This window comes from Leptopilina boulardi, unplaced genomic scaffold (assembly GCF_019393585.1).
Source record: "Leptopilina boulardi isolate dan_hultmark-lab unplaced genomic scaffold, ZJU_Lbou_2.1 LbouV2_325, whole genome shotgun sequence".
Taxonomy (NCBI): Eukaryota; Metazoa; Arthropoda; class Insecta; order Hymenoptera; family Figitidae; genus Leptopilina; species Leptopilina boulardi.
Window position 1 is genome coordinate 4,858,232 of NW_026137891.1, and position 25,802 is coordinate 4,884,033.

The window sequence follows — 25,802 nt, forward strand, 5'->3', positions numbered from 1 at the left end:
TTTATCTCTCACATTTATGATATTTCAGTTAGATATATATCTTCAAAACGAGCACACATGAATTTTCCTTTATAAATATACACACTTTTGAAAGTAATATTAGAAAAATAATAGATATCGATATTTGTTTCAATTCTAAAAAGAAAAAATTTTTATTTCGAATTTTATTTGCAATAACACATTTATTTAAAAAATATTTCTTTGGCTCTGAGGGAAATATAACGATAAATTATAATATATAATTTATATTATGTATAAAAATATATAAAAAAAAATATATCTATAAGTATAAAATTATTGCAAACAATTATGATTATTGCGAAAAAAAAATTAATTAAATAAAAAAATTTCTATTGATTTTGAATGTAACTTATATAAATAAATTAAAATGACATGATCGTTGCTGGATTCTAATTTACACAAATTAGATCCTATTGGGAACAATTCAGTCAATTGTGATGGCTAAATTTATCAATTCATGAATAGTTGCATAAATTATGCATCATAATGACGGGTCTAGTTGAACGATCCGCGTTAATGAACAATTATCTTTTAATTAACGACAACAGCATAAAGTAACTTGATTCCGAATACGAGTGAAAATTAAATTGAATTAAAACATTAAAAGAATTTATCAAGTTGATTAAATTAACATTTAAATTTTTTTTTTCTAATTAGTAATACTTTTAGCAAAGAATATATAAATAAAATTTCTTCATTATAAATTAAAAAAAATATTTAAAAAATGCAAAATTATAATTTTTATTATTATAGCTAGATTAGGAATTAAAATTATAGTTGAGGAAGTAAAAGACAATTTGTTTGATATAATATATAATATCTTATATATATATATTTTTATATATACATTTAATATTTGAATTAGAATATATTCTGCTTGAAACTGCCTGATGATTGCATCACTTTGATTCACCTCCCTTTACCGTATTTCTCTCGCCACTTCTGCATTTAATTGCCGAAACTTTAAGGACTCCACAATTCAAGGAGGCCGAAGATTTATTGGATTATAAATTCCAATTCCCTCACTTGGATGAAGCTAAACTTGAGATTATAGTATCTCAAACTTTATGTTAAAATATTCAGAAAAGTTTTTTTAAAATCAGAAAAAAAAATATTTTTTAATTTAAGAAAAATTTATTTCAATCAAAACTAAGTTTTTAAATTAAAACAAATATTTTTGTTTATTTTAAAGAATTATTTTCGTTTGGAATTTCTTTGATGCAAAAAATATTTTTCTTAATTTAGATAAAAGATTTCTTTGTATTAAAAAAATATTTTCCAAACGAAAATTCTTTTCTCTATAAAAGAAATCTTTTTTTGTTTTGTAAAAAAAATTCCCTTTATATGTGGGAACAAGAATTTAAGATTATGCAGAGGGGGTAATAATCAGGAATTTTGTAACTCGAAAAAGCAAAATATTGTAATTTTTATTAAAACCTGGAATTATATTTATAGGTTAAAAATCAAATTCTATAAAAAAAACAAATCAAAAACTAAATAATTTATAAAGATAAGTGAAATAATATTAATTAATTTATTTAAAATTATAATTGCAAAGTATTTTAAAGCCGTGACGAATTTGGAATTATTTCTCTTTATACCTGCGCATCCCGTGCTGAATGTTTACATTCAAGTACAATAGGGGACCATAAAACAAAGGTCGTAACAATGCTAATGGAAAATCTCAAAAATAATTCGTGTCAGTTGCAATTCGTATATTGACAAAGTGAATATAAATTTTTTGAATTTATTTAAATTTAAATTTTCTTATTTTTGTTATAAATAACTAGTTTCGGAAGTGTTCAGATTTTTTTAATTCACGATCGAAAAAACGTTAAAAGTGTTAAAATATTTTTCGTTAATTAGATAAATTTATTGTTTCGAAATTGTTCAAAAATTTTTAAATCGCTTGTGTTTCTGGCAAATATCGTCAAAAATACCGATTGCAGGTGAGAATTATAATATAAATAAAACAAAAATATAAAGGAATTTTTTTTAAGGAAAATCAAATAAATTTATTTTCATAAATTGTAACGTAGATTTAATTTAAAAAGTAAGTTATTTTAATTTATTTGAAAAGAAAATCAACATTTCTTATTTGAATTATAAACGTGTGAAGAATTATAAACAAGAGAAGAAATTTAAAATTATCAAGAAACAACAGTTTATATTTGTTATTTACGGTTTCAAGGGGAAAGGGGTAAGAAGGTCATAAAATGTTATTTTAATACCTTTCTTGTGAAAGTCCTTTACAGAGTCTCTACTTTATAACTTTTTCCAAAGAAAAAAGAAACTGTGTAAATTTTACCAGGATTTATTTCACAATGTTGAGAAATGCATTTTTTTTCGCAAATAACAATGCAAGAGCCATTATTTTTTTATGATATTATTTTTTAAATGCTTTTGTCGAAAAAAAACGTTCATTGTAAGTAATAATTTTTAACAACGAAATTAAAAAATAACTAAAAACTGTGAATTTAAAAAATACTTAAATAAGTATAAAAAAAATAATAAAATTTATTAGAATAGAACATAAATTTTCGATACTTTTATACTAAAAAGATTTATTAGATTTAATTAATCAATATTACTTGACTATTATCAAATAAATATTTATTTTTATTTATTTATTTGTATTAAATAATTATTGTTTGATTAAATAGTATTTATTTCAATTAAATATTTGTTTCAAATACAGAAATTATTGATTTAAATGAAAATTATTTGGCTCAAATAAATATATATTTATTTTGATAATAGTCAAATAACCGATTATTTGAATCGAATAATTTTTTTTTTAGTGTATAACATATCGATTGTTTGAATCAAATAAATTTTTTTCAGTCTATAACATATTTAAATAGACTAACTGGGAACCAATGCCTACTTTGAGTCTAATGAACGCCACACATGACACGAGAGAGGGTCATTTCACGAGCAATTAATTTGCAGCTTCTCTTTGACAGCAAATTTCAAGTCATTAAGTATTGCAAAGCTTTCAGAACGAAACTAACATTTCCATTAATCGTACAAAAATTTAAATATCTTCAAAATTATATATCTCATATTTATTTTTTTATTCAAAATGAATATATTAAAAAATAAAAAAAAATTTATTTGATTTCTTAAACCAAATAATTTTTTTGTATTATAATTATTCAAAAAACAAAATTTGTTTTCCAGTGTAAAAATATAAATTATATATTGAAAATTATTTGACAGAATTTATTTAAATCAAATAAATTTTGTTTCCGTATTTACCATTTTTGTTTTTTTACGTGGAAAGAAAAAAATATTTTTTTGAAAATAATATAAATTTTTAATAACCAATTTTGTGTTCGCAGGAGCTTAGAAAACAATGTCAAGACTTTGCCACTGCCTTACTGGACCACACGAGAAGTTCACGGGAACTTGAAATCCTTTTGAATCACGATGCAAAGGGGCCTACTTATGAGCATGGGGAAAGGATGCACCTGAGTCGACTTAAGTTAGCTATTAAACTTCGTCAGAAAAAGGTAACCGAGTTTGTTTATTTTTTGTTTCAAGTTTTCTTTTTTAATTAATATTCATTATTAGATCTTCATTAAAAAGAAAAATTGAATCTTGTTGATTAAATATTTTTTCTTTAATCCACGCAATTTTATCGTAAACTCTCGATCAAATAAGAAACTCATTTTCCAAGTCGATTTAAAGTATGTTTAAAATTTTGATTTACGCTCAGGCTTCGCTGATCGTAAATTCAATAAAACTTGTACAATTTACTAGTAAATTCTTAATATACTTTATATATAAAATGCACTTTATCCAGCAGTTTCTTAATTGAATTTTGTACGAAAAGTGTACGTAATGAGTTTACGTTAACTGGCAATCTTCTTTGCTGACAATGATAAGGAGAGTTTTTCTTTTCCCTCTACATAAGAATTATCGGAGAATTATTAAGATTATTCTCTAATTATTAAAATTTATTTAATAAATTTATTTATTATTTAAATTTCAAAAATAGGAAATTTTTTGTTTTGATTAATTTTTTTGTAATAAAATTTTGTTTCTGTATTTATTTCAGTTCGTCGCGCATCCAAATGTTCAGCAATTGTTGGCATCGATTTGGTACGAGGGCCTTCCGGGCTTTCGAAGGAAGAATATGTTTCTTCAGGCTGTGCAAATCGTCCGTATTGGAATGTTCTTTCCACTATATAGTGTGGCCTATATAATAGCCCCTCACAGCACTATCGGTCTAACCATGAGGAAGCCGTTCATCAAATTTATCTGCCACTCTGCTTCCTATTTTACATTTTTATGTAAGTTGTCATATCTTTTTCAAAAACAAAATTTTTTTTTTTTTTAAACTAAAAATGACACTAATCTTATATTTTTTGCCTCAGGAATAAAAGATTTTCTTTTTTTTTCCATAACACAAATCTTATATTTTTTTTCCACAGGAGAATTTTTCATAACTATTATTGCCTCAGGAAAAAAAGTTCCCACAGTCTGAAAAAAAAATTACATAAAATTTTTACTATCAATTTAAACTTTTTTTAAAAAAAAAAACTAATTTAAAACTTTGAATTTTTTTCTAATCGAAATAAATTTTGTTCAATTGTAAAAATTTTTCCAATTAAAATAGTTTGTCTTTAAAAAAAAAATAATTATAACAAAATTTTTTAAATTGGAAAACTATTTTAATTTACATTTTTTTAATTTCTTTTTATTTTTTTAATTTCGATGCAAATTTTATGAATTTTCATAATTTGAAATTTTATCACGTCTATTTAAATTACACTTAAACTTTTTATTATATAAAAAATGGGACATATAGTGTGAATTTAAAAAAAAAAATTCCATTTTGACATGCGAGGCACTTTAATGGGAGGCTATTAAGTTCCGGGTGTATGTGTTTTAATGTAAAAGCTGTGGAAAATGTCCTCGCTGTCTCTCAATTTCTCGAAATTGTACACCTGAAAAAAAATTTTTTTTTTCTTTTTTTCTTTACAGTCATGTTAATTTTAGCCAGTCAGAGGATTGAAAGTGTAATTGGAAATTGGATGGGAAATGTATTTCCTTCCGAGGAACACGATCCAACGCCAACTAAACGAGGAGCTGCTCCCACAATAGTCGAATGGTCAGAAAATCATTTATTTCTCCATAAAAATCAATTTTTTTTATTTGAAATTTTAGATATTATTTAAAAAATAATTAAAATAATGATAATAAATAAATAATAGTAAAAATAATAATAATAAATTTAAAAATAATATAATAATAAAATTCTAATATGGTATTAATTAATGCCATTAATTAGAATTGTATTATTAAATTATTAAATGGGACAAAAGAGAATCTTAATTATTAAAATAATAATAATAATAAATATTCTAATTAATACTTTTTGAATGAATATTATTATATTTTATTATATTTATTTTTTTTAAATAATTTTTTTTTTAATAAAAAAAAATTATTAATATTTTATTGGGAAGATTGATGGGACAATTTTTGATGTATTGCATCGAGTGAATGTGTATAATTTTAGTTGAGCTTTCTCTCATCTCCTGATGTCATAAATGTGCAGGTTAATATTGGCCTGGGTTTCCGGACTGATTTGGTCGGAGGTAAAGCAATTGTGGGACGTGGGCCTTGAAGAGTACGTGAACGACATGTGGAATGTGATCGACTTTGTAACGAACTCGTTGTACGTGGCAACCGTTGCATTGAGGGTGGTCGCTTACTATAGGGTACAAAAAGAAAATGAGGGTCGTGAAGCTGGATCCATCATAGAACTTCAACGAGAAGATTGGGACACTTGGGATCCAATGCTTATATCCGAAGGACTTTTTTCAGCTGCCAATATATTCAGGTTTTTTATTTACATATTAATTTTTTTTTATTTATCTCTTTTTGTATATAAATAATTTTCAAAATTAATTTTTAATTCAATATTAAATATTAACAATTTCATATGTATATTACTAAATTTTACTGGAATCATTAATTATATAATTAATTTAATGCTTAATTTTATTTTCAATAACATTATTATTTATATAATTAATTTGATGATTAATTTCATTCTCAATGACATTAATTATATAATTAATTTGATGATTAATTTAATTTTCATTGACATTATCAATTACATAATTAATTTTATAATGAATTCCATGACATTATTAATTACGTAATTAATTTACATTATTAAAATACACTGGCACCTCGGTTATTGAGATACGAATAAATCGTTTTTTGTGTAATTAATTACATTTTATTTTATTATTACATTACTAACATAACTAATTACATCACTTATTACATAATTAATTAACATTATTAAAATACACTATAACCTTTGTTGTTTAATCGAAACGTTTTCTGTGCAATTAATTACATACTTAATTTCCTGACTAATTATAATTATAATTTTCATAATTAAAATACACTGGAACCTCGATTATTGAGACACGAGCGATTCTTTACCTACTGTCTTAATAACTAAAGTTCCACTGTAATGTTTATTAAATTTTTTTAAAAATCTTAAAATTCATTTATATAAATAAAATTAAAATTTATTTATATGAATAAAATTAAAATTTATTTATATAAGGGTGATTCTCTCAAAAAGGACAAATTACGCTTTTAAGATATTTTGTTAAAAAATATGAAAATTAATTGAAATTATTTAAAATTCTGTCAGCCATACGTTAGGGTTTAACAATTTTCAATCGGACCACTAAAGAAAATTTTAAAAAAAGGTAAAATAACTGAAATATTGAATAAAAACTGATGTTACGGAATGGAGTTACGGAATGGAGTTTTAACACTAGTTTTCATTCAATAATTCAGTTGTTTGCCATTTTTTTGAAATTTTCTTTAGTGATCCCATAAAAATTTGTTGAATTTTATCGTATGGCTGGGAGAATGTTTATTAATTGAAATTAATGTTATTATTTTTTAACAAAAACCTCGTCCAAAATTGTGCACAAATAATTTGTTCTTTTTGAGAGAATCACCCATAAATAAAATTAAAATTTAAAAAAAAATTAAAATTCTACCATTATTTTTGAATGCAGTTCATTGAAGTTGGTGTACATTTTTTCTGTGAATCCACATTTGGGACCGTTACAAGTTTCTCTATCGCGAATGGTGATGGATATTATGAAATTCTTCTTTCTCTACGTTTTGGTCCTGTTTGCTTTCTCTTGTGGTTAGTGTGAATTTTTTTTTCTATCTATTTTTAAATACTTTGATCAATTTTTTTTTTTTTGAAAATATTAAAATATTGATAAAAAATAAAAATAACTATGGTTCATAGAATGTAATTGGAATTTTTAGGACTCAATCAACTTTTATGGTACTATGCGGATTTGGAGAAGAAAAAGTGTCCCACTGCCTCGGCTTATCCTCAGAATGCAAATGTAACCAATATGGATCCAAATGCATGCATCGTATGGCGCAGATTTGCAAAGTATGTTTTTATCAAAATTTTTTACATATTATTTCATTTTTCATCTGGAAATGGAAATTTTAATATTATACCCCTTCTGTTTAGGTAAAGAAAATTTTACCGAATTTCGATAATTTTTAATTGATTACGAAATAATTTTCGTAAAATTTTTATTTAGAAGATATATTTTATTTTTTTTATAAAAAAAAATTTATTCACATGATGAACAATCACATGAACTTTTTGTGAATCTATTTTAAATACTATTTGTGAGTGTAATCTGGGGTTTTTTTTTTATTTGCTATGTGTGCAATTCAATTTAGTAGAATTTGATGATCAATCAAATGTACATATAGAGATCAAAGGAAAATTTACGTCGAGACATTTATTTCAATATATTTTCAATTTTCACTCAAGGACAATTAAACAAATTGAAATAGAAAAAACTATTTAAAAATTCTAATTTTTTTACTTTACAAATAGTAAAAATTTTAATTTTCTGTAATTTTAGTATCAGTATTAAAAAAAACAATTTTAGTTAGGCGGAAACATCAAAAAAAATATTATCAGTAGTAATAGATAGTTTTAGTCAGGCAGAATAATTTAATTTATTGTATTTTTATTTTCAGCAGTAAAATAAGTTTTAGTAGTAAAAATAAATATTGGTCAGACATAATCATTTTACATTTGTTATCAATGGTAGAAAAAGCTGTAACTTTATAAATTTAATTTCCTTTGTAGCAGTGAAATATATTTTTTTCCTCAATCTTGTTTTTAAAAATAAATTTTTGTAACAGTTTGTTCGAGACGATACAAACGCTTTTTTGGGCTGTATTCGGATTGGTGGACCTTGAGAGCTTCGAATTGGATGGTATCAAAATATTCACTCGATTTTGGGGAATGCTCATGTTTGGCACCTACTCTGTTATTAATATTGTCGTTTTATTGAATCTTTTAATCGCCATGATGAATCACTCCTATCAATTAATTTCGGTAATAGTTTTCACAAATATATTTTAAAAATTTTTTTATTTTTGATAATTTTTATTTATTTATTTCGATATACTAAATTTTATATACAATTTTTTTTTCAAACTTTTTGTTTTTAACTTTAATTTATTTTTAAATGAATTTTAAAAATTAAGATAAATAATTTTTTCTTTAAAAATTAATGTGACGAAAAATTTTTTTTCGAAAAGGAACGCGCTGATATTGAATGGAAATTTGCGAGGAGTAAATTATGGATAAGTTATTTTGAAGAAGGTGGAACAGTACCACCACCATTCAATATTATACCAACACCAAAAAGTGCCGGTTATGTTTTAATGTGGATTTATCGAAAAGTATGTGGACATAGTAGAGCAGCAAAAAAGGAGCATATGCGTACAATTAGGGTGAGTTTTCTTTTTTCATTTTCCTTTTTGTGTTTTGAAAAAAAAAAAATAAGGAAAAAAAAAACAAAAAGAAAAAAAGAAGAAATAATAAACCATGGAAGAAAGTGATCGGACAAATTTTTCTTTCAGAACAGAAAAAACATATGGAAAATTCTAGGGATTACAGATTTCATCACAGGAGCAATTCTATTTTTCCAGAGAAAACAGAAGCAGGCGTCGGAGCGTGATTTCCGGTATCAACAAATAATGAGGAATCTTGTAAGACGTTACGTGACAGTCGAACAAAGAAGAACTGAGGGTGAAGGTGTCACTGAGGATGATGTCAATGAAATCAAACAGGACATTAGCGCATTTCGTTGTGAGCTTATCGAGATTTTGAAAAATTCTGGAATGAATACATCAACTGCCTCGGGGGCGACTGGTGAGATTTTTTTTTTTTCAAAAATATTTTATTTGGAAAATAATTTTTTATAAAATATTAAAAATTATTTCTATACACAGAGAGAAATTTTTGTTATATGTAGAAAAATTATATAAATACAAATGATAAAATAATACTTAAAATAATATTCCAAATAAATTTTTGGTAAATTTTTATTTGCACCAAAAGAAAATTTATATTTTTCTCTCTGAGTGTATTAATCGAATTATATAATTTCTTTTTCTGCACATATTTTTTAATGTAGATTATTATATTTTTTTAATCCAAAAAACAATTATTTGTGCAAATAATTATTATTATTTAATTATAATTTCTCTGTAATCCAATTCTTTTTTGTTATTGTATAGTTTATTTTCAGTTTTCCCCGTTGTGGTTTTTTTTCTGTTTGTTTCTTTTGATATAGTAGACGGTAGCGTGAAAGAGTTGTCCATAGGTGCTGGTGGTAAGAAAAATCGTCAAAAAGAAAGAAGACTGATGAAGGGTTTTAATATTGCTCCACAACCATCGGGCAGTGGACAATTACCGCCAGTTGCTGAATTCACTGCATCATTGGAACATTCACACGATGAACAATCACATGAACTATTTGGCAGTACATTGAGCGGTATATTTGGTTCGAGTATCGCGCCAAAAAGACATCATCACATCAGTACAAATAGTGTACCGGGACTTGCCACTGGAACAAGAAATAATCGCGAGTCAAGAAGTGATTCGAAAAAACGTCGCTGGGGAACAATTATTGAAGCTGCCAAAGCCGGTAGAGTCTCCAGGCTAATTGGTAGAGGATATTTTAGATTTTTTAGTGATAAAACCGACAAATAGTTGCAAAAAAAAAAAAATTGCTCAATTATTTTTTTTTGCAACTATTTGTAGGTTTTTTGTTTGATTGTTGTTTTGTAATATTTTTTGAATATTTTTAAAAATTTGCATGATTTTTTTCTCGGTTTTGTATTTTTTTTAATTATATTTAATGTTTTTAGCATGATGTATCGCTTTTTTAAATTTTTGTCTATTTTTGTTTTGTAATATTTTTAAAAATCATATTTTTTTAAAATTTTGAATGATTTATCGCTTTTTTTTAATTTTTGTTTTCTTTTTTATTAATGTACTATTTTTTATAGCAACTTTTGTTAATAGATAAAATTGTCTTTGCTTTCTTTTTCTCAGTGAATATTATTTAGCATTCTTAAATATTATTTTATCTTGTTTATCAATAGTGAATAATTAGAAAAACAGAATTTAGTTAGCACGAACTAGAAATTGACAAATATTCTTCCAATTCTGCATTCAATGGTAAAATAGTTAATATTTTCTCTAATTGCAACCATTATTACTGTTTTTTTTATAAAAATTATTTTTCATAAAAAAAATTCACTACAGGAAGATCACGTTCGGAGGATTCGGTATATTCTCCAGGATCAGATGAAGGTGGATCAAGATCGGAGGGATCGTCGGATTCAAAGTCTTCCTTGGATGCACCATCGCAGGATTCACATCCACATCATCCACATCATATGCATCATTCGTCACAACAACAAGAGAGCCACCACGTGTTCGGACATGGACTTGGTCCTGCTTTTGCCGCATTAAAAAAGAAGCGAAAAAAATTTTCCACCTCACGTTCATCAACGCCATCGGTGTCAAGTACAACGACACCAGTTGAAAGTGTTGTACAACCAATTGCCTCAGTTTTGGCATCGAGAATATCACGATTGCAATTGCAACGAGCAAGCAGTGTACCCACTCGAAGTCCCGATCTTGCAATGCAATCGATTCCAACGCGAAGTCACGAGGTCACACAGAGTCAGCAACCGAGTCTCGATACTGCCGAGTCATTTAATCCAAATGATCAAGGTACATATATATTGGATCATTAATTTTTTTCCACCCTCTTCAAAATTTTTTTCTCCTTTTTTTGATAATTAAGATGGAATGAAAATAACGGATAATTAAAATTTAAACATAAATTAATATTAAATTTCTATTATTATTAATAATTTATTAATATTAATAATAATTTTTCTTCTTTATTCATAAACTTTTATTAATTTCATTTTTAAATAAGATTGACATATTTGGTTTAGAAATGTTGAAGATGAGATGTTAATTGGACTAAAATATTAAAAAGGAAAATCTATTTCGTGCCAGTGGCATATTCCTCTCGTCCTAAGACATTTAATTTCCGTCGAGAGGAATATTTAATTAAACCGAGGTAGTGAATTAGCTTATAAGTCCCTTGTGTTTGTCATTTTAACGAAACATTCATACATAGTGAATTAATTATATAGAACATTAAAATTCTACATATTGTAAAGTTGTGTGTTTTCATTCCTCAAAATTACACTCAACGAATTTTTGATAATTATCTCCGTTGGCGTATGAGATAATTAAAAAAGAACAAAAAAAATCCAATTAGCATATGATTTGAATCTTCAATTCTGATTATTTTAATTCAAAACAATTTAAATTATTATTAATTTTTTTTTTTAATTTAAATTAAAAGTAGATATGAGAATTTTTTTTTCTTAAATTAAAATTGTAATATTTTTTTTTTGAAATGAATATTTTTTTTTTGGGGTGATTTTAGGTATGTCAGTTAGCGCGATTCCGTTAACACCATCGACAACTGAGGAGAGTGTTGTCACATCGGGTAATTTATCATCAACGGGGCTCAATAAGAAAAATGGCTCAGCAACACAACTACAACGTATATTGCCAGGCATCGATCCTATTGCTGGACATGACACAACATCCGGTTGGCTTTGATGGCGGTACGAGAACATTAAATCTTCATATCGCTCTCGAGGCTAATCATCAATAAACACACATATATACCTACATATATATATATATTCTCCAGTTGACCCTGTGTGGCTATCAAAATGTGGTGAGAAAATTTCTAATAGGTTGCGGGTGGGGGAGGGAGGGGGGTGAATATTGAACCTTTCTCCATCCCCTCGCCATCATCAATAGACGCACAATGATGCCTTCGTGACAACGTGCGCTTCGTGACTGCGCTGTCTATCAAATTACCAAAAAAAAAAATCTCTAGTCTTACTCTTTTAATCTCGACTAAATATTGACTCTTTTTAAAACGATTTTTCTTGTCTTTACTGAAAATTTATCCTTATTATCAAAAATTGACGATTTTCCATGTTTTTTTTAGACATTTTTTTTTGCAGTTATTCAGTCAAACGAGATTTTGGGATTTTTTTCGAAATTATTCAAATCGCGACTTCCGGATGAGATTATAGTTCTGCAATCGATCCATAGGATACAGAACGAATTTCAAGGTTTGGAAATTTTATTTATGAATAGTAATTTAGATAATTAATTCGGAAATCAAATTTTTAATTTCATATTTATTACTAATAACTCAATAATTAAAATTCGGTGAAATTTTTATAGTTTTAGAAAATTCCATTCAAAAATCATGAAATAATTTTTTCATCGTAATTTTAAAAATAAAATCAAAAATTTATCCTGATTAATCAAAAAAAAACTTGTTGCATAAATGTCGTATATAAATTATATATATAATTATAAAACCACGATAAAAAAAAAGAGGGAAAATTTACAAAATTTCTTCAAGTTATTGTGGATTTGTGATAATATTCGTATTTAAGATCGGGTATTATTTTTCTTCAAAGAAAGAAATCTTTTCAAATTTCCGTAGAATTTTCCAAATTTCCGCAGAATTTTTCGCAAAAAATGTTTTTTTTTCTTCTAAATTTTACCAAAAAAAAAAAAAAAATGCAAACTGCAGAATAAATAAATTCTGTAAATCGTATATTATATAACATTGTAAAATATTACACAGTAATAAATATATATAGATAACTTGATACTGCCACAAGGGGAATGTCGCTTAGACCGATAGAAAATGAGAACAATAGAGCAATTTCCAAAAAAAAAAAAAAAAAAAAATGCTCCAACGATAAGTGAAATAAACGCAAAAAAGCGATAAATATACTCGATTATAGGCCTATTATATATATACGATAATTATTATACATTTCATTTGACTAAAATTTTTTAAAATAATATATAAATATTTCTTCACTTCTTATAAATGATAAAAAGAAACTCTCAAATCTTCTTCAAGGTAATATCGACAAATACTTTTGATAGTATTTAGAAAATAATCTCCTGTTTTATTTTGTACTTTTTAAGTTTCTGAATTATTCAAGCTTTACGCGAGTTTTAGAAATTTAGATTAGAAAAATCGTTTTCTGTGATTTTTTTTTAATTTAGTATTTTATGATTTTTTATTCTTTTCTGTGATTTTTTTTAATACTTTCTCTACTTTTTAATCATTTTTCACAATTTTTTTTATTTTCAATAATTTCCCACGATTTTCAGAAAAATATATCTTTTTCGTTCATTTAAATCTTAGATAAAAAAAAAGATTCTTCATAAATCGTGACATTTGCAATTGAATTTTTTTCTATTCTATTTACTTCGCCTCTAATTTTATTTCTAACACTCTCTTATGAAATTTAATCACTCTCATAATTATGAAGTTCTCTATTCTAGATCCTCTTTCTCTCTTTCTCTCTCTCCTTCACTAACATATAATATTTCAATATGGATTTTTAGCTTAAAACCAATTTTTGAAAATTATACTTATTGCTTCGCAGAAACATGAAAAAAAAAATTCTTAATCTATATATGTATACTGATTGTAACTAATAAAAAAAAAGAAGGGTATATTTGAAAAATTGATTTGGAGCAATTTGTAAAATACATTTAAATTAATTTTGTAAATCGAGAGAATACGAGAGTTTATGATATATATTATAAATATATATAGCGTTATAGAAGAAGTTAGAGAGAAAAAAAATGCTTCTTTGTCGTATAAAAGAGAATTTAAAAAAAAAGTAAATTCGATAAATAAAATCTCATTGACCAAACGTCTTATAAGACAAAATGTAGAAATAATCCATTAGGTGTAAGAGAATCAAAGCAGCTTTCGAAAAAAATATTAAAGAATTATCCGTGAAAATATGTATTTAATAGTCAATAGATTATTTTTTCAAAGTTAAGATTATTTTTTTATAAACAACAACAAAAACGTAAATTATTTATTTAGAAAAATTAAGAGTTTATATTGTAGGAAATATATACAAATGCCATATTTTTTAATTCTTTTGGTATTTTTTTCGTTTAAAACTGTGTGCACCTAATGAGATTAAATTAAGATAAAAAAAAAGAAATATTAATATTCATCTCTTAAAAAAAATACAAGAGTTTAACATGATACGCTGTTTGGGATCACAAATTTAAAAAAAAATCAAAACTGATATCAGCGAATATAAATCGAAATCATTTGGTCCCAACAGAGTCATTTAAATGTAAGCGTTAAGATATTATAAATGTAAATATAAATTAATTATTATTTTACACCTGAATGTGAACAGAAAAAAAAAAAAAAGAATTCCTTTCTTATATAGGTGAAAAATATTTTAAATTGTATAGTCGTATATTTCACAAAAATTTTTTTAATTTAAAAACATTATTTATTTATTTTCTCCAAAGAAAGCAAAAAAAATATTTCTATGAAAGCTGCGAAATGAAATCACTATTTTTTTTTTTAGTATGTATAGTTTATTTTGATACATGACAATATATTTAATTTAAATAATTGTTTTATTGTCGCAGAAATGAAAGTTGTTTTTTTTTCTCATACTCCGGATATTTGAATGGGAAATAATGTAATATTGGTGCGGGTCATCGATGCGTTTTAATACAAATATATATATAAACATAAATATATATATTGTAACTCTATATATATTTCGTCAGTCAGTGAATCGAGAAAATATTATCGAAAATGCAATATTAATAAAAAGTCTGGAAATTTACACAATTTTCGTTTTTCCATAATCGTTATAAACTTTTAACGATTCTCGCAAAAAAAAAAAAAAAAAATACAATACTCTTAAAAAATATATTTAAATATTGATACATTTGATATTTATTTATATATTTTATAATATTGTTTTTTTAGTCAATGTATACTAATAATTTATTTCATTTTATATTATTTTTTATCAAAAATCGTTTATTAAATAAAGCAAAAAAAAAAAAAAAAATCATTTTTAATCTACATTTTTAAAACAAAATTTATAAAAGTAAAAAATATCTCAGCCTCTATTGGTTTCGACTTTTGATCGATTTTTTACAATTTCTTTTTGTAACGTTTTTTTAAAATATTTTTCTTTTTTTAATTGTTATTCTTTTTTTTAAATGTTTTTTAGTTTTTTATTCGTCACAAGGTGCAAGACTACAACGTGCTTTTCGCTGCAATTTTTTGGGACAAGGAGCACCTCCATTTTCAGGTTGACGCTAAAAAATAAAGGTATAATTTTAATTCAGTTGAAAAAAAAAAAATTTTAGTAAATTTTTTTATGATTTTTAAAATGTAAAAAATGTCATGCCTTGATAAATCTCGAACTGTAAACGTAACCATGTCCACAGGAAACATTACAGGTTGACCATGGTGACCAGGGAGAAACCATACAATCAATTTTTGTATTGTTTATATCGTGACTTTGAGAAAAAGGTTCATTTTGTTTCATCAATGGCTGCTGACCAGTGAGAGCTGAACGAACCTAAAATTTTCGACTTTCATTATAATTACAGGTATTATAATTTTTAATTTTTTTTTTAATACTCAAATTCATATATTATTATTAGTGAATCACTTGGTAATTTATTTTTTTTAATATTGTTTAAAAAATATTAAATGTTTAAAAAAAATTGTGCTACTAACAATTTCACAAGTTTTTGTGCATTCATCAGCAGTTGGGAAATTATTTTTATTTCCTCGACAACCTCCGTAAAAGAATGGAACACACATGAGCTTACGTGTATCAAAAGCCCAACGTTCAAAGTGTCCTCTGCATGGACCAATTTCCAATTCTTCCATACAAATAACTAGAAAAAAAAAATTAATTAAAGCAGTGAAAAAATTTATTTTTCTAGTTAATTAATTTTTTTTTGGTAATATTAGCAATTTTGAATAATTTTTTTTTACCTTTGGCAGTTGCCATATCAATGGTACATTCTTCTGCATCCGTACAGGAAATTTGTTGTACAAGTTGAACTTTTGAAGAACATTCTGCATTTAATGAAGTATCACCAGTCAATAATAATCTCATTCTCATTTTTACTCCCTTTCCACAAGTGACACTGCAAGGTGACCAGGTTGACCAGTCTGAAAGCTAAATTTATATTGAATCATTTTATAATTAATTATAATAATTATTAATTAATTAATTAATTTACTAGTAATTATTATATAATTATATTACATTATAATATAATAATAATTATTATAAAAATATTAATAATTATTAATATTAAATATTCTTTTTTTTAGGTGGGGATAAATAAGAATTTAATTACAGGGCACTTGGGATCAAGTTTCTCTTCAGTTCCAGATGCACAATTTGGTTTCATACACTTAGACTTTTCGATAAGTGATATGTGATTGCACTTTTTTCGATTATTTCGATAAATGAGCTTTCTTGTTCTCATTGTTAAGCCAGGACCACAAGATGCTGAGCACTCTGACCAATCAGTCCATTTTGATGTTTCACAATCGGATTCATTAACAGAGAAAGCTTTGTCCTCATTTTCTGCATCGTTCCTAAAAAAAAGGGAATCGATTTTATTTTTAAATGTGATGATTGATGATCGAATTGATGGAAATTTTAGTTTTAGTCAGACGTTATGAGTAAATTAGGAAATCAGTAGAAAAAGTAATAATATTGTAATAATGTTGTTATATCAGTAGTAAAGTTCAGTTTTACTCAGACATTTCGTATTCTAGTGTATCAGTAGTAAAAGGAGGTTTTAGTCAGGCAAATTATTTTTTACTACTCACGGACATTCGCCACTTGTCGCGAGACACATTTCCTTTGAAATCAATTGTCTATTACAACCCATCATTGCAGCTTTTTCCGGTATTCTATAATCTCTTTTTCTCATTCTCAATCCTTTACCGCAAGTCACTGAACACGTTGACCAGGGCGAGTATTCCGTAGTAAGACACTCAGCTTAAAAAAAGAAAACAAATTTTTTTTACCCAAAAAAAGTGCACAAAAAATAAAAAAAGAAAATTAATTCTTATTTTTGAATATAATTATTTTTCATTCATGAATAATTTTTTTCGAAAATAATTATTTTTCATTCAAGAATATTTTTTATTTTCGAAAACAAAAATTTTTCACTCATGAATAATTTTTGTTTTCGAAAATAATTATTTTTCACTCATGAATAATTTTTGTTTTCGAAAATAATTATTTTTCATTTATTAAAAATTTCTTTTTAATTCAATTGAGAAAAATAAAATTAGCATATTAGAAAAAAAAAATGCCACATACGTCTTGATGTGTCTTCTGTATTCTCAGTGACTTCAAATTCAGCAATTTGCTGTTGAAGATCTTGTTCGTCACAACTTTTTGGTACAATAGTTTCTCTATTTAAATAGAGTCTTGCCAATGGTAGCATTGGTTTTCCACTTGGATCATAAAATGGTGATCTAGGATCCTCGGGATAAGATGTTGTGATTGGCTTCATTTTTTCACGTGGCTTAGTTTCTGAATTTGTTGACATATAACTGATACCATTGTCAGTGCCAGCATCCCATGGATAAAGATCAATAATCATACTCTTCACCCATGAGCAATCTTTTTGACAAAGATTCAATTTACTCACACCCACAACCCAATCGGGCGATGGTCCCAACATTGAGGCTACTGACAGTAATGGATGCTTTTTGTCAACTCTTTAAAAAAAATTAATCGAAAAATAATTATTAATTTATAATTTAATAATAATTTAAAAAAAAAATAATATTAATTGCAAAAAAAAATAATTAATATTAATTGAAAATTATTAATTAATATAAATTAAAAATTAATATTAATTGAAAATTAATAATTAATATTTTAATACGATTTAATATAGTAATTATTACATTAATTTCCCTTTTTTTATTTTCTCAAAATTTATGCGAATATTTTTTTTTACTTTTTCAATTAAAACAGTATAAAGTTGTGGGATAAAAAAAGAGAGAGTAAAAAAAAACTAAAACCTGAAATTCGCGGTTGTATTAGTGTTGACATTGGGATACCAAAGTCCAGCAGCCTTGATGTAGGTCCTCAGGTGGCGAGCTTGAGATTTTAATTCGGCTTCCAATCCCGATGCTGAGCCCCATTCAGCGAGTTGACGAAATCCATCGGATGCTGTGTGATCACGACCCCAAAAGGAAAAATTCGTTTCATGTGATGCACCAACCACATCACTGAAATGGGTCAACCATAGTGAAAATGGAAAATCCTTGGGATGTGTATTGTTCGACCAAATTCCCTCCATAATCATCTATTTTTACAATTTTTAGAAAAATTCATTTTTCATTTTAATAACCGATTTTTTTTTTTTTTTTTAAATTGTCTTTTCTAAAAATTTTTCACGCAAAAAAAATTGTGAATGTAATAGAAAAAAAAATTATAATAATACCGAGTATTTTGCTTCATCACAAGCACAGCATCTATTGTCATCTAATTTTTCAACTTCATCTGATGTCATTTCACAAAATGTTTTTGTCAATTCACCATCTTCGGCATACCAATGTGATGAATCTTCGAATATCATTGCCGTAAATACCACACATCCAGAACCTGATGCTGGTGCTCTCCACATCACCTGAATCTATATTATAATTTCATTTTAATGTTAAAAAATAATAATTGTTGAATATATTATTTTTAAAAAAAATTTCCAAACAAAAAAGAAATTGATGGAAAATTAATTTTTTTTTTTCCATTAAATTTTTAGTAGTACTTTATGTATTGAAGAAAAATATATTTCCTGTCGATAAAAAAAATAAACGAAAATATTGAACTCACCTCTGATTTTGAATAGTCAGTTGACTCGGATATTGTATTGATACAATCTTCATTAAATTGAGCAAGCGAATCTGAAAAGAGCTGCAAATATCCAATTCGAGCAGCAGGGTTATTAGGCAAGTGTTGTGAATCGATAGATAGCGTGAAACGTGTAAATTGTTGAAGTCTCTCATGATTGCGAGTCCCTGGAACGTGCAATTTTGCGTGTTCGATTGGAATATACAAAATGGAATATATATTTTTTTCTAAATCAAGATACAATAAATAAAAATAGTGCTCATATACATTTCTATACATTATAAATATATAATATTTATATATTATAAATTAAATTATAAATTGTATTATAAATTATATGGCAAATTATATGGCAAATTATATTATAAATTATATTATGAATTATATTACAAATTATATTATAAATTATATTACAAATTATATTTCAAATTATATTATAAATTATATTATAAATTATATTGTGAATTATATTATGAATTATATTATGAATTATATTATGAATTATATTATAAATTATATTACAAATTATATTACAAATTATATTACAAATTATATTATATAAATTATATTATTAAATATATACCAATGAATAGGTAAATATTAATAATGTATTAATTATTAAAAAATGCTTTTTTTATTATTATTGTTATTTACCTCGTAGGCTAATCGTGTAAACAGCGTTTGGAATGTATTTATCAAAATCTCCACTGAACAAAATACGATAACCACCGTCACCCGGAAGTCGTTGAGAGGAAGCTTCTTCCGAGGATGGACGCATTGGACAACTGGCTTGAACTCCGGCGACGATGAACGTCACCAAAATTAGCCGTAACATTATTTTCAAATTAAAATTGCACTCACCCCTTAAAATAATAAGTTTTAATTAATTATTTATAAAATTTGCATATGCATTAGCTAATTGCAAAAAATTAACCAAAATTCTCAAATTACTTTCAAAAATCTATAAGTTATTTTAAATTACTTTTTTTTATTAAACAAAAATAAAATAGTAAAAAATATTAAAAATAATGAAATATAATGAAATAATTAAATAGTTAATAATAAATAAAAAAAACCAGTAGAATAAACTGACAAAAAATTATATTTGATTCAAATAATCGGTTATACTTGACTATTATCAAATAAATATTTCCTTGAACGAAATAATTTTTATTTGAATCAATTAAATTTTATTTGCCTCAAATATGTACAAAAATTATTGGTTTGAATACAGTTTATTTGATTCAAATAAAAATGATTTGATACCAGGGTCAGAATTTCACAAACGAATCACCTAAAATTCAGAATTTTTTTTTTAGTCTCATTTTTTTTCTCAACGGTTTCTTACACAAAATTGTGTGGGGAATTCAAAAAAAAAATTTAATTTTCTGTAGGACGTCAAGAACACTATTTTTTAATAACATTTTATAAATAAATAATATAAAAATCTATTAAATATGAAATTTTTTCAAAATAAAAATTATATTTAGGAACTACATTTTAAGACGAGAAAAACCCTTTTTTTTAATTGGTGAACAGAAACTCGAGAAAAAAATTTTTTAAAATAAGACGCAAAAAATTTCAATTGTTTATAACTTTAACAAAAAAATTTTTTTTTGATCTAAAAATTTCAGGGACTTATTTTTACAATGTAAGGAGTCAAAAAAAATTATTTTTGATTAAAAAAAAATTTTTGAATTTTAGGTGATCCGTTTGAGAAATTCTGACCCACCATTAAAAAAATTATTTGATGCAAATAAATTTTTATTAAATACAAATAACTATTCATTTATTGATAATAGTTAAGAAACCTTTTATTTAAATGAAATAAATTTTTTTCAGAGTGAGAACAAGAAGAAGGTTTTGAAATAATGAAGGATAAACAATAAATATTAAGGATACAGATTAAGGATAAAAGATAAAAATTAATAAGGCTAAAGGATAAATGAAAAAATATTTTTAAAAAAACCTTTAATTATTTTTCACAATACCGTCATATATATTATTACTGAAATTATTCATGCACAATATATTGCCAGCTATGCACATCATGTTTGTGCATAAGATTTCACTTTAAGTGACAATTGCGCGGAATGAACATAAGAACCGAGTTCTGGTTTCTCACTTATAAAGATTCAATCATGTGTATACATATTGCGTTTATATGTATATATATATATACGTGCCCTTGTCTTCTTTGAGGCACATAGTTGTGTGAAATATGAATATTCGACGTGATAATAATTTGCACAAAGCCTACATATATATGACACTGGGAACGAGGTCAAAACTTTTGCCAACCTTATGTTTAACGGCTCTCGCGATATCGCGAGATCATCGCATTCATAATATTATATACACATATATAGATGTACATTTCTCAAATTGTATCTATGAAAGAATTCACTTACGCTCTTGAACCCGAGGGGAGTTATTCAGAAATGATGAATTTTTTTTCAATTGTGTTCTATAAACTGACTAATCTTAGGAAAAAAATTGTTTTTTTTTCTCGTTTTGATTCAAATAGATATTTATTTGATCTAAATAAACGTTTTGTTTATTTTAATCAATTTTTCGAATAAATACACTGAAAAAAAGTATCATCAAAAAAATATGCTTCTATTTGATTTACTAATTTTCTTAATTCAAGAAAATTTACTTCAAACTAGTCAAATTTTTTTAGATCAAAAAAAATATTGAATCAAATACAGACAAATAAATTGCATCCAGAGAAATGTTTTATTTGAAACAAATATAATATATTTTGTATTGAATAAACGAATATTTGTTAGAAATGAATTTTTTTTCAAATCAAATAAAATATATTTGCAACAAATAAATATTCACTTGGAACAAATAAAAATTTATTTGGAACAAATAACAATTTATTTGCCTCTGAGACAAATATATCTTTTTTCTGAGTGTGGTTTTCTTGATTCAATAATATTTTTTTCCAGTTTAAAGAATTTGATTGAGCCAATTAAACTTTTGGTTGATTCAAACAAAAGTTTGGTTAACTGCATAGCAATGCATTTATTTGGTTGATTCAACAAAAATTTGGTTGTTTCAAATTTTTTATCTGAGTGTTCGTTCAAAAAAAAAATTAATTAGAATAAAACCAAACGTTTATTTAGATCAAAGCAATATTTATTTGAATAAAACAAATTTTTTTTCTTCTTTATTTCTTTTTTCTGTTTTCAAAAATGTTATTTAAAAACAGAAAAGCCATAAAATTACAAAATCAAAAACTTGTATTATACTTTCCCTTTCGTTATTGCTATAGAATTAAATTTTAAACCGCACATATTATTTGCTATTGGTATTTCTTTGTGTTTTGCAATTTATAATAATATATGAAATTATTTATTGTGTATTAGATTTCATTTTTTTTTTCATGACATAGTTCTACAAACTGATTTTAATTACTATACAAACAGTTTTAATTGTCATTTCCTTTTAAACGGGCTATTATTTTTCAATGTCAACAATAAAACACATTACAAATGAAATTTCCCACTGAAAATGTATAGTCACAATAGTATACATATATGTTTACTATTTTTTTCCACTTCCTTTTCTTTGGATATTTCAAAATCCCTGTGGAAATTGAAAAATAGAATAATAATACAGTTTGAAAAAAAGAAGAAAGGAAAAAGAAAGAAAAAAGGAAAAAAAATTAACAAAAAATAGAAAACAAAGAAATAAAAGAAGAAACAAAATTTTATTCACATTATTAAATATATTGATAAATAATTTATAGCCCCCCGGCAATATAAAATACTATAACTATTTAATTATTCCTCTCGGTGATAAATATGTATAATTTCATATAAATATGGAAATGATTATCGATTAGTGAAAATTTATCTTCATTATATTTCAAAAACAATGGGACAAATAAGTTCCATTGTTCTTTAAAATAAATGAAAATTTGTCACTCTCCTTTAAATGTATATATGAAAAAAAAAGAATATAAATGGCAAATTATCCACTTGGGCTTTACTCATTGTTTCAAAGTTGAAATGAGATTCTGATAATGATGCGAGATAGAAATTACAGACCGGAAATAATGCGGCTCGAGACACATCGGTCGTGAGCTCGATAATGATAACATACAGCACTCATTCATACATACATCACTTGAAGAATTCATAAATTCAGGTGAATGACACTAAAAAAAAATTCTTAATTAAAAAAAAATTATTAAAAACAAAAATTTTTTTTTTGATTTTTTTTCTTGAAGAAACTTTTATTGTTTAAAATAACATTTCGATTCTTTTTTAATTGACAAAATTAATTTTTATTAATTTATAAAAATTTTCATAATATTTAATATAAATTTATATTAATTTATATAAATATTTATTGTATTTTTATAATATTATATTATTAATGATTAATACATAATTTAAATTGTAATTAAAAAATAATATATCAAAAATTTTTAAAGAATGAAAATAAAAATGGTGAATTTAGTATTATAATGTTGCATAAACATTTTATTGAGTTGATTTGCATAAATATGATGAAGACAATTTTAAATTAGAATTTATTGCAAATTTATAATTTATATTTAATTTATGCATCAATTGCGGAAGCAATTATATTAACAGTATATAAAGTAAACAAATGTGTAAATAATAAATTTACGGATGATAAATAAAATATATAGATAAAATTTCTTTCAAAATATATATAATATGAGAAAAATAGTTTAAAAAAAAAATATGTACAAATTTCGATCTCTTTTTACCCCCAGAGAATTTTTTCATTCGAAACAAAAATAATTGAATAAAAATAAAAATTTAATATTTATCTCAAAAGGTAAATAAAACTATTTTGTTTCAAATAACAATTTTATTTCTGTGCAAATAAAATGTTTATTTTTGTACAAATAAATTTTTTATTGTATAAATAAAATTTTTATTTTTGTACAAATAAATATTATTTATTTCTGTACAAATAAAATATTTATTTTTATACAAATAAAGTTTTTATTTTTGTACTAATAAAAATTTCGTTAAAATAAAAATTTTGTTTGTACAAATAAAATGTTTATTTGTGTATAAATAAAATTTTTTTTCGTACAAATAAAGTTTTTATTTAAAAAAAAATTTCAAATAAAAATTTTACTTGTACAAATAAGATTTTTATTTTAACGAAATAGTTAAATTTCTTAAGCTTTCGTGACAAATATATAGTTTTTCCTTTATGGGTGTTATCACATTTTTATTTAATCTCAAACTACTGCCTAAAGGTCAAAAGATAAAAATTCTTTGATTCTTATGCATTTTTTTGAAATGTTAAATATTGAATCACAACAAAATATTGTTCTTTTGTTTTGTTTTCTTTTATCAATTCATTAATGAATTTTCCGTGAGAACAATAGTGGCTTCAACTTTTGATAAAATTAATATTTTTTTGTACTAAATTAAAAAAAAACACAATAATATTATAAACTATTTATTATATTCGTAAACCTGATTTTCTTCATGAAATAAAAACAAAATTTAATCCTTGTAATATCACCTAATAAATCACACATTTTTTTTGCACTTTTTAAATCGATGAAAACGAGGGAAAAAATAATATTTTTCCCAACAATGAGAAAATGAATTGTTTATTACAATTTTTTTTTTTTTTTTTTATGAGTTTTGTTTTGCAAAATTTTTGCCAATTATTTTGTGGAATTAAAAAGTAATATAAAATTTATTAATTCCAGATTTGTCGAGAAAAACAAATGCCTTTAAAAAGACTCACCGGTTATGTTAAAATCTCAAACCAAGTTGAGCAAAGCTCGTATAAGACTGACGAGACACGACTAAACGAGATGACGACTTCGAGACCGACTGCTACAGATTGGGAAAGTCTAGTTACTAGTCTATAAGCAAACAAAAATTATATCATCCACGGAAATACATTTTTGCCTTTGAAAAAAATAATTCTATGAAAATTTCTTTTCTATAAGAAGACAATGATGAAGGAAGAAAGGAAGAAAGTCATTTTAGCGTAGAGCAAAATAGAAAAAGACGAAGAAAAGGATTTTTAAAAAATGATATTAATTTAGAATAAAAGAAGAAGAAAAAATCGAAAAAAGTAATTTTTGAAGTGGAAGAAGAGAAAATTTTTTGAATTACATAACAAAAAAAGAAAGGGAATTAAAGAATGTGAAAAAATTGGAAAATGATCATTTCTATAGAGAGAGAAAAAAAATTACATATGTATATATTACATGTGTGTAAATTTAAAAATGAAATTGGAAAATTGCATAAAGCCATAAATGAAGATTGCATACGCGCGTGGTTAGTGGGTAAAGTTTCTCAGAAATATTCGAGGCCACTATCGAGAAATATGAGGTCAACCAAAGGGTCATCAAATATCTCCGACACATTAACTTATTCGTCAAGATAAACGACATAATCGTGAAGAAAATATTGTTTTATAGAAAAAAAAACAAAACTGATATATTTTTACCATAAGAATCTATTAATCTACTTTTCACTCTATTTAACATTTTATCACTAACTTTTATATTTTCAAAATATCCTCCAAAAATTATTTGAAAAGAATTA

General features: G+C 24.7%; 2 protein-coding genes across 13 annotated transcripts in view; one reads left to right on the forward strand and one right to left on the reverse strand.

Moving 5' to 3' along the window:
• The window catches only part of LOC127284681 (transient receptor potential-gamma protein), a 142,378-nt gene extending 129,194 nt beyond the window's left edge, over window positions 1–13,184 (forward strand). For 3 of the 12 annotated variants that reach the window (XM_051310256.1, XM_051310260.1, XM_051310266.1), the window contains exons 8-19: window positions 3,366–3,536; window positions 4,085–4,319; window positions 5,014–5,140; window positions 5,591–5,875; window positions 7,086–7,219; window positions 7,348–7,480; window positions 8,257–8,452; window positions 8,659–8,853; window positions 8,983–9,274; window positions 9,699–10,073; window positions 10,676–11,149; window positions 11,883–13,184. In XM_051310256.1, coding sequence (XP_051166213.1) covers window positions 3,366–3,536; window positions 4,085–4,319; window positions 5,014–5,140; window positions 5,591–5,875; window positions 7,086–7,219; window positions 7,348–7,480; window positions 8,257–8,452; window positions 8,659–8,853; window positions 8,983–9,274; window positions 9,699–10,073; window positions 10,676–11,149; window positions 11,883–12,061 — 2,796 coding nt within the window. In that variant the 3' untranslated portion in view covers window positions 12,062–13,184. The remainder of the gene's footprint in view (window positions 1–3,365; window positions 3,537–4,084; window positions 4,320–5,013; window positions 5,141–5,590; window positions 5,876–7,085; window positions 7,220–7,347; window positions 7,481–8,256; window positions 8,453–8,658; window positions 8,854–8,982; window positions 9,275–9,698; window positions 10,074–10,675; window positions 11,150–11,882) is intronic. The other 9 variants (XM_051310261.1, XM_051310263.1, XM_051310262.1 and 6 more) reach the window with 7 other exon arrangements.
• A 2,042-nt stretch (window positions 13,185–15,226) lies between these two features.
• LOC127284683 (spondin-1) lies at window positions 15,227–25,096 on the reverse strand. Its single transcript, XM_051310268.1, has 12 exons — window positions 24,991–25,096; window positions 19,885–20,093; window positions 19,213–19,397; window positions 18,824–19,015; window positions 18,399–18,685; window positions 17,686–18,089; window positions 17,187–17,358; window positions 16,706–16,949; window positions 16,335–16,521; window positions 16,071–16,234; window positions 15,736–15,909; window positions 15,227–15,643 (listed from the first exon to the last, which is right to left on the reverse strand). The coding sequence occupies exons 2-12, from the start codon at window positions 20,063–20,065 to the stop codon at window positions 15,560–15,562; spliced, it is 2,274 nt and encodes a 757-aa protein (XP_051166225.1). The 5' UTR covers window positions 20,066–20,093; window positions 24,991–25,096; the 3' UTR covers window positions 15,227–15,559.
• Between the last annotated feature and the right edge of the window lie 706 nt (window positions 25,097–25,802).

Coding starts and splice junctions, on each gene's coding strand:
- LOC127284683 (XM_051310268.1), bottom strand. CDS start 20,065: ATGTTACGGCTAATTTTGGTGACGTTCATCGTCGCCGGAGTTCAAGCC. Junction 18,686..18,823: donor GTGATGAAGCAAAATACTCG/GTATTATTATAA, acceptor TTGTAAAAATAG/ATGATTATGGAGGGAATTTG. Junction 15,644..15,735: donor ACAGTTCGAGATTTATCAAG/GCATGACATTTT, acceptor TTTATTTTTTAG/CGTCAACCTGAAAATGGAGG.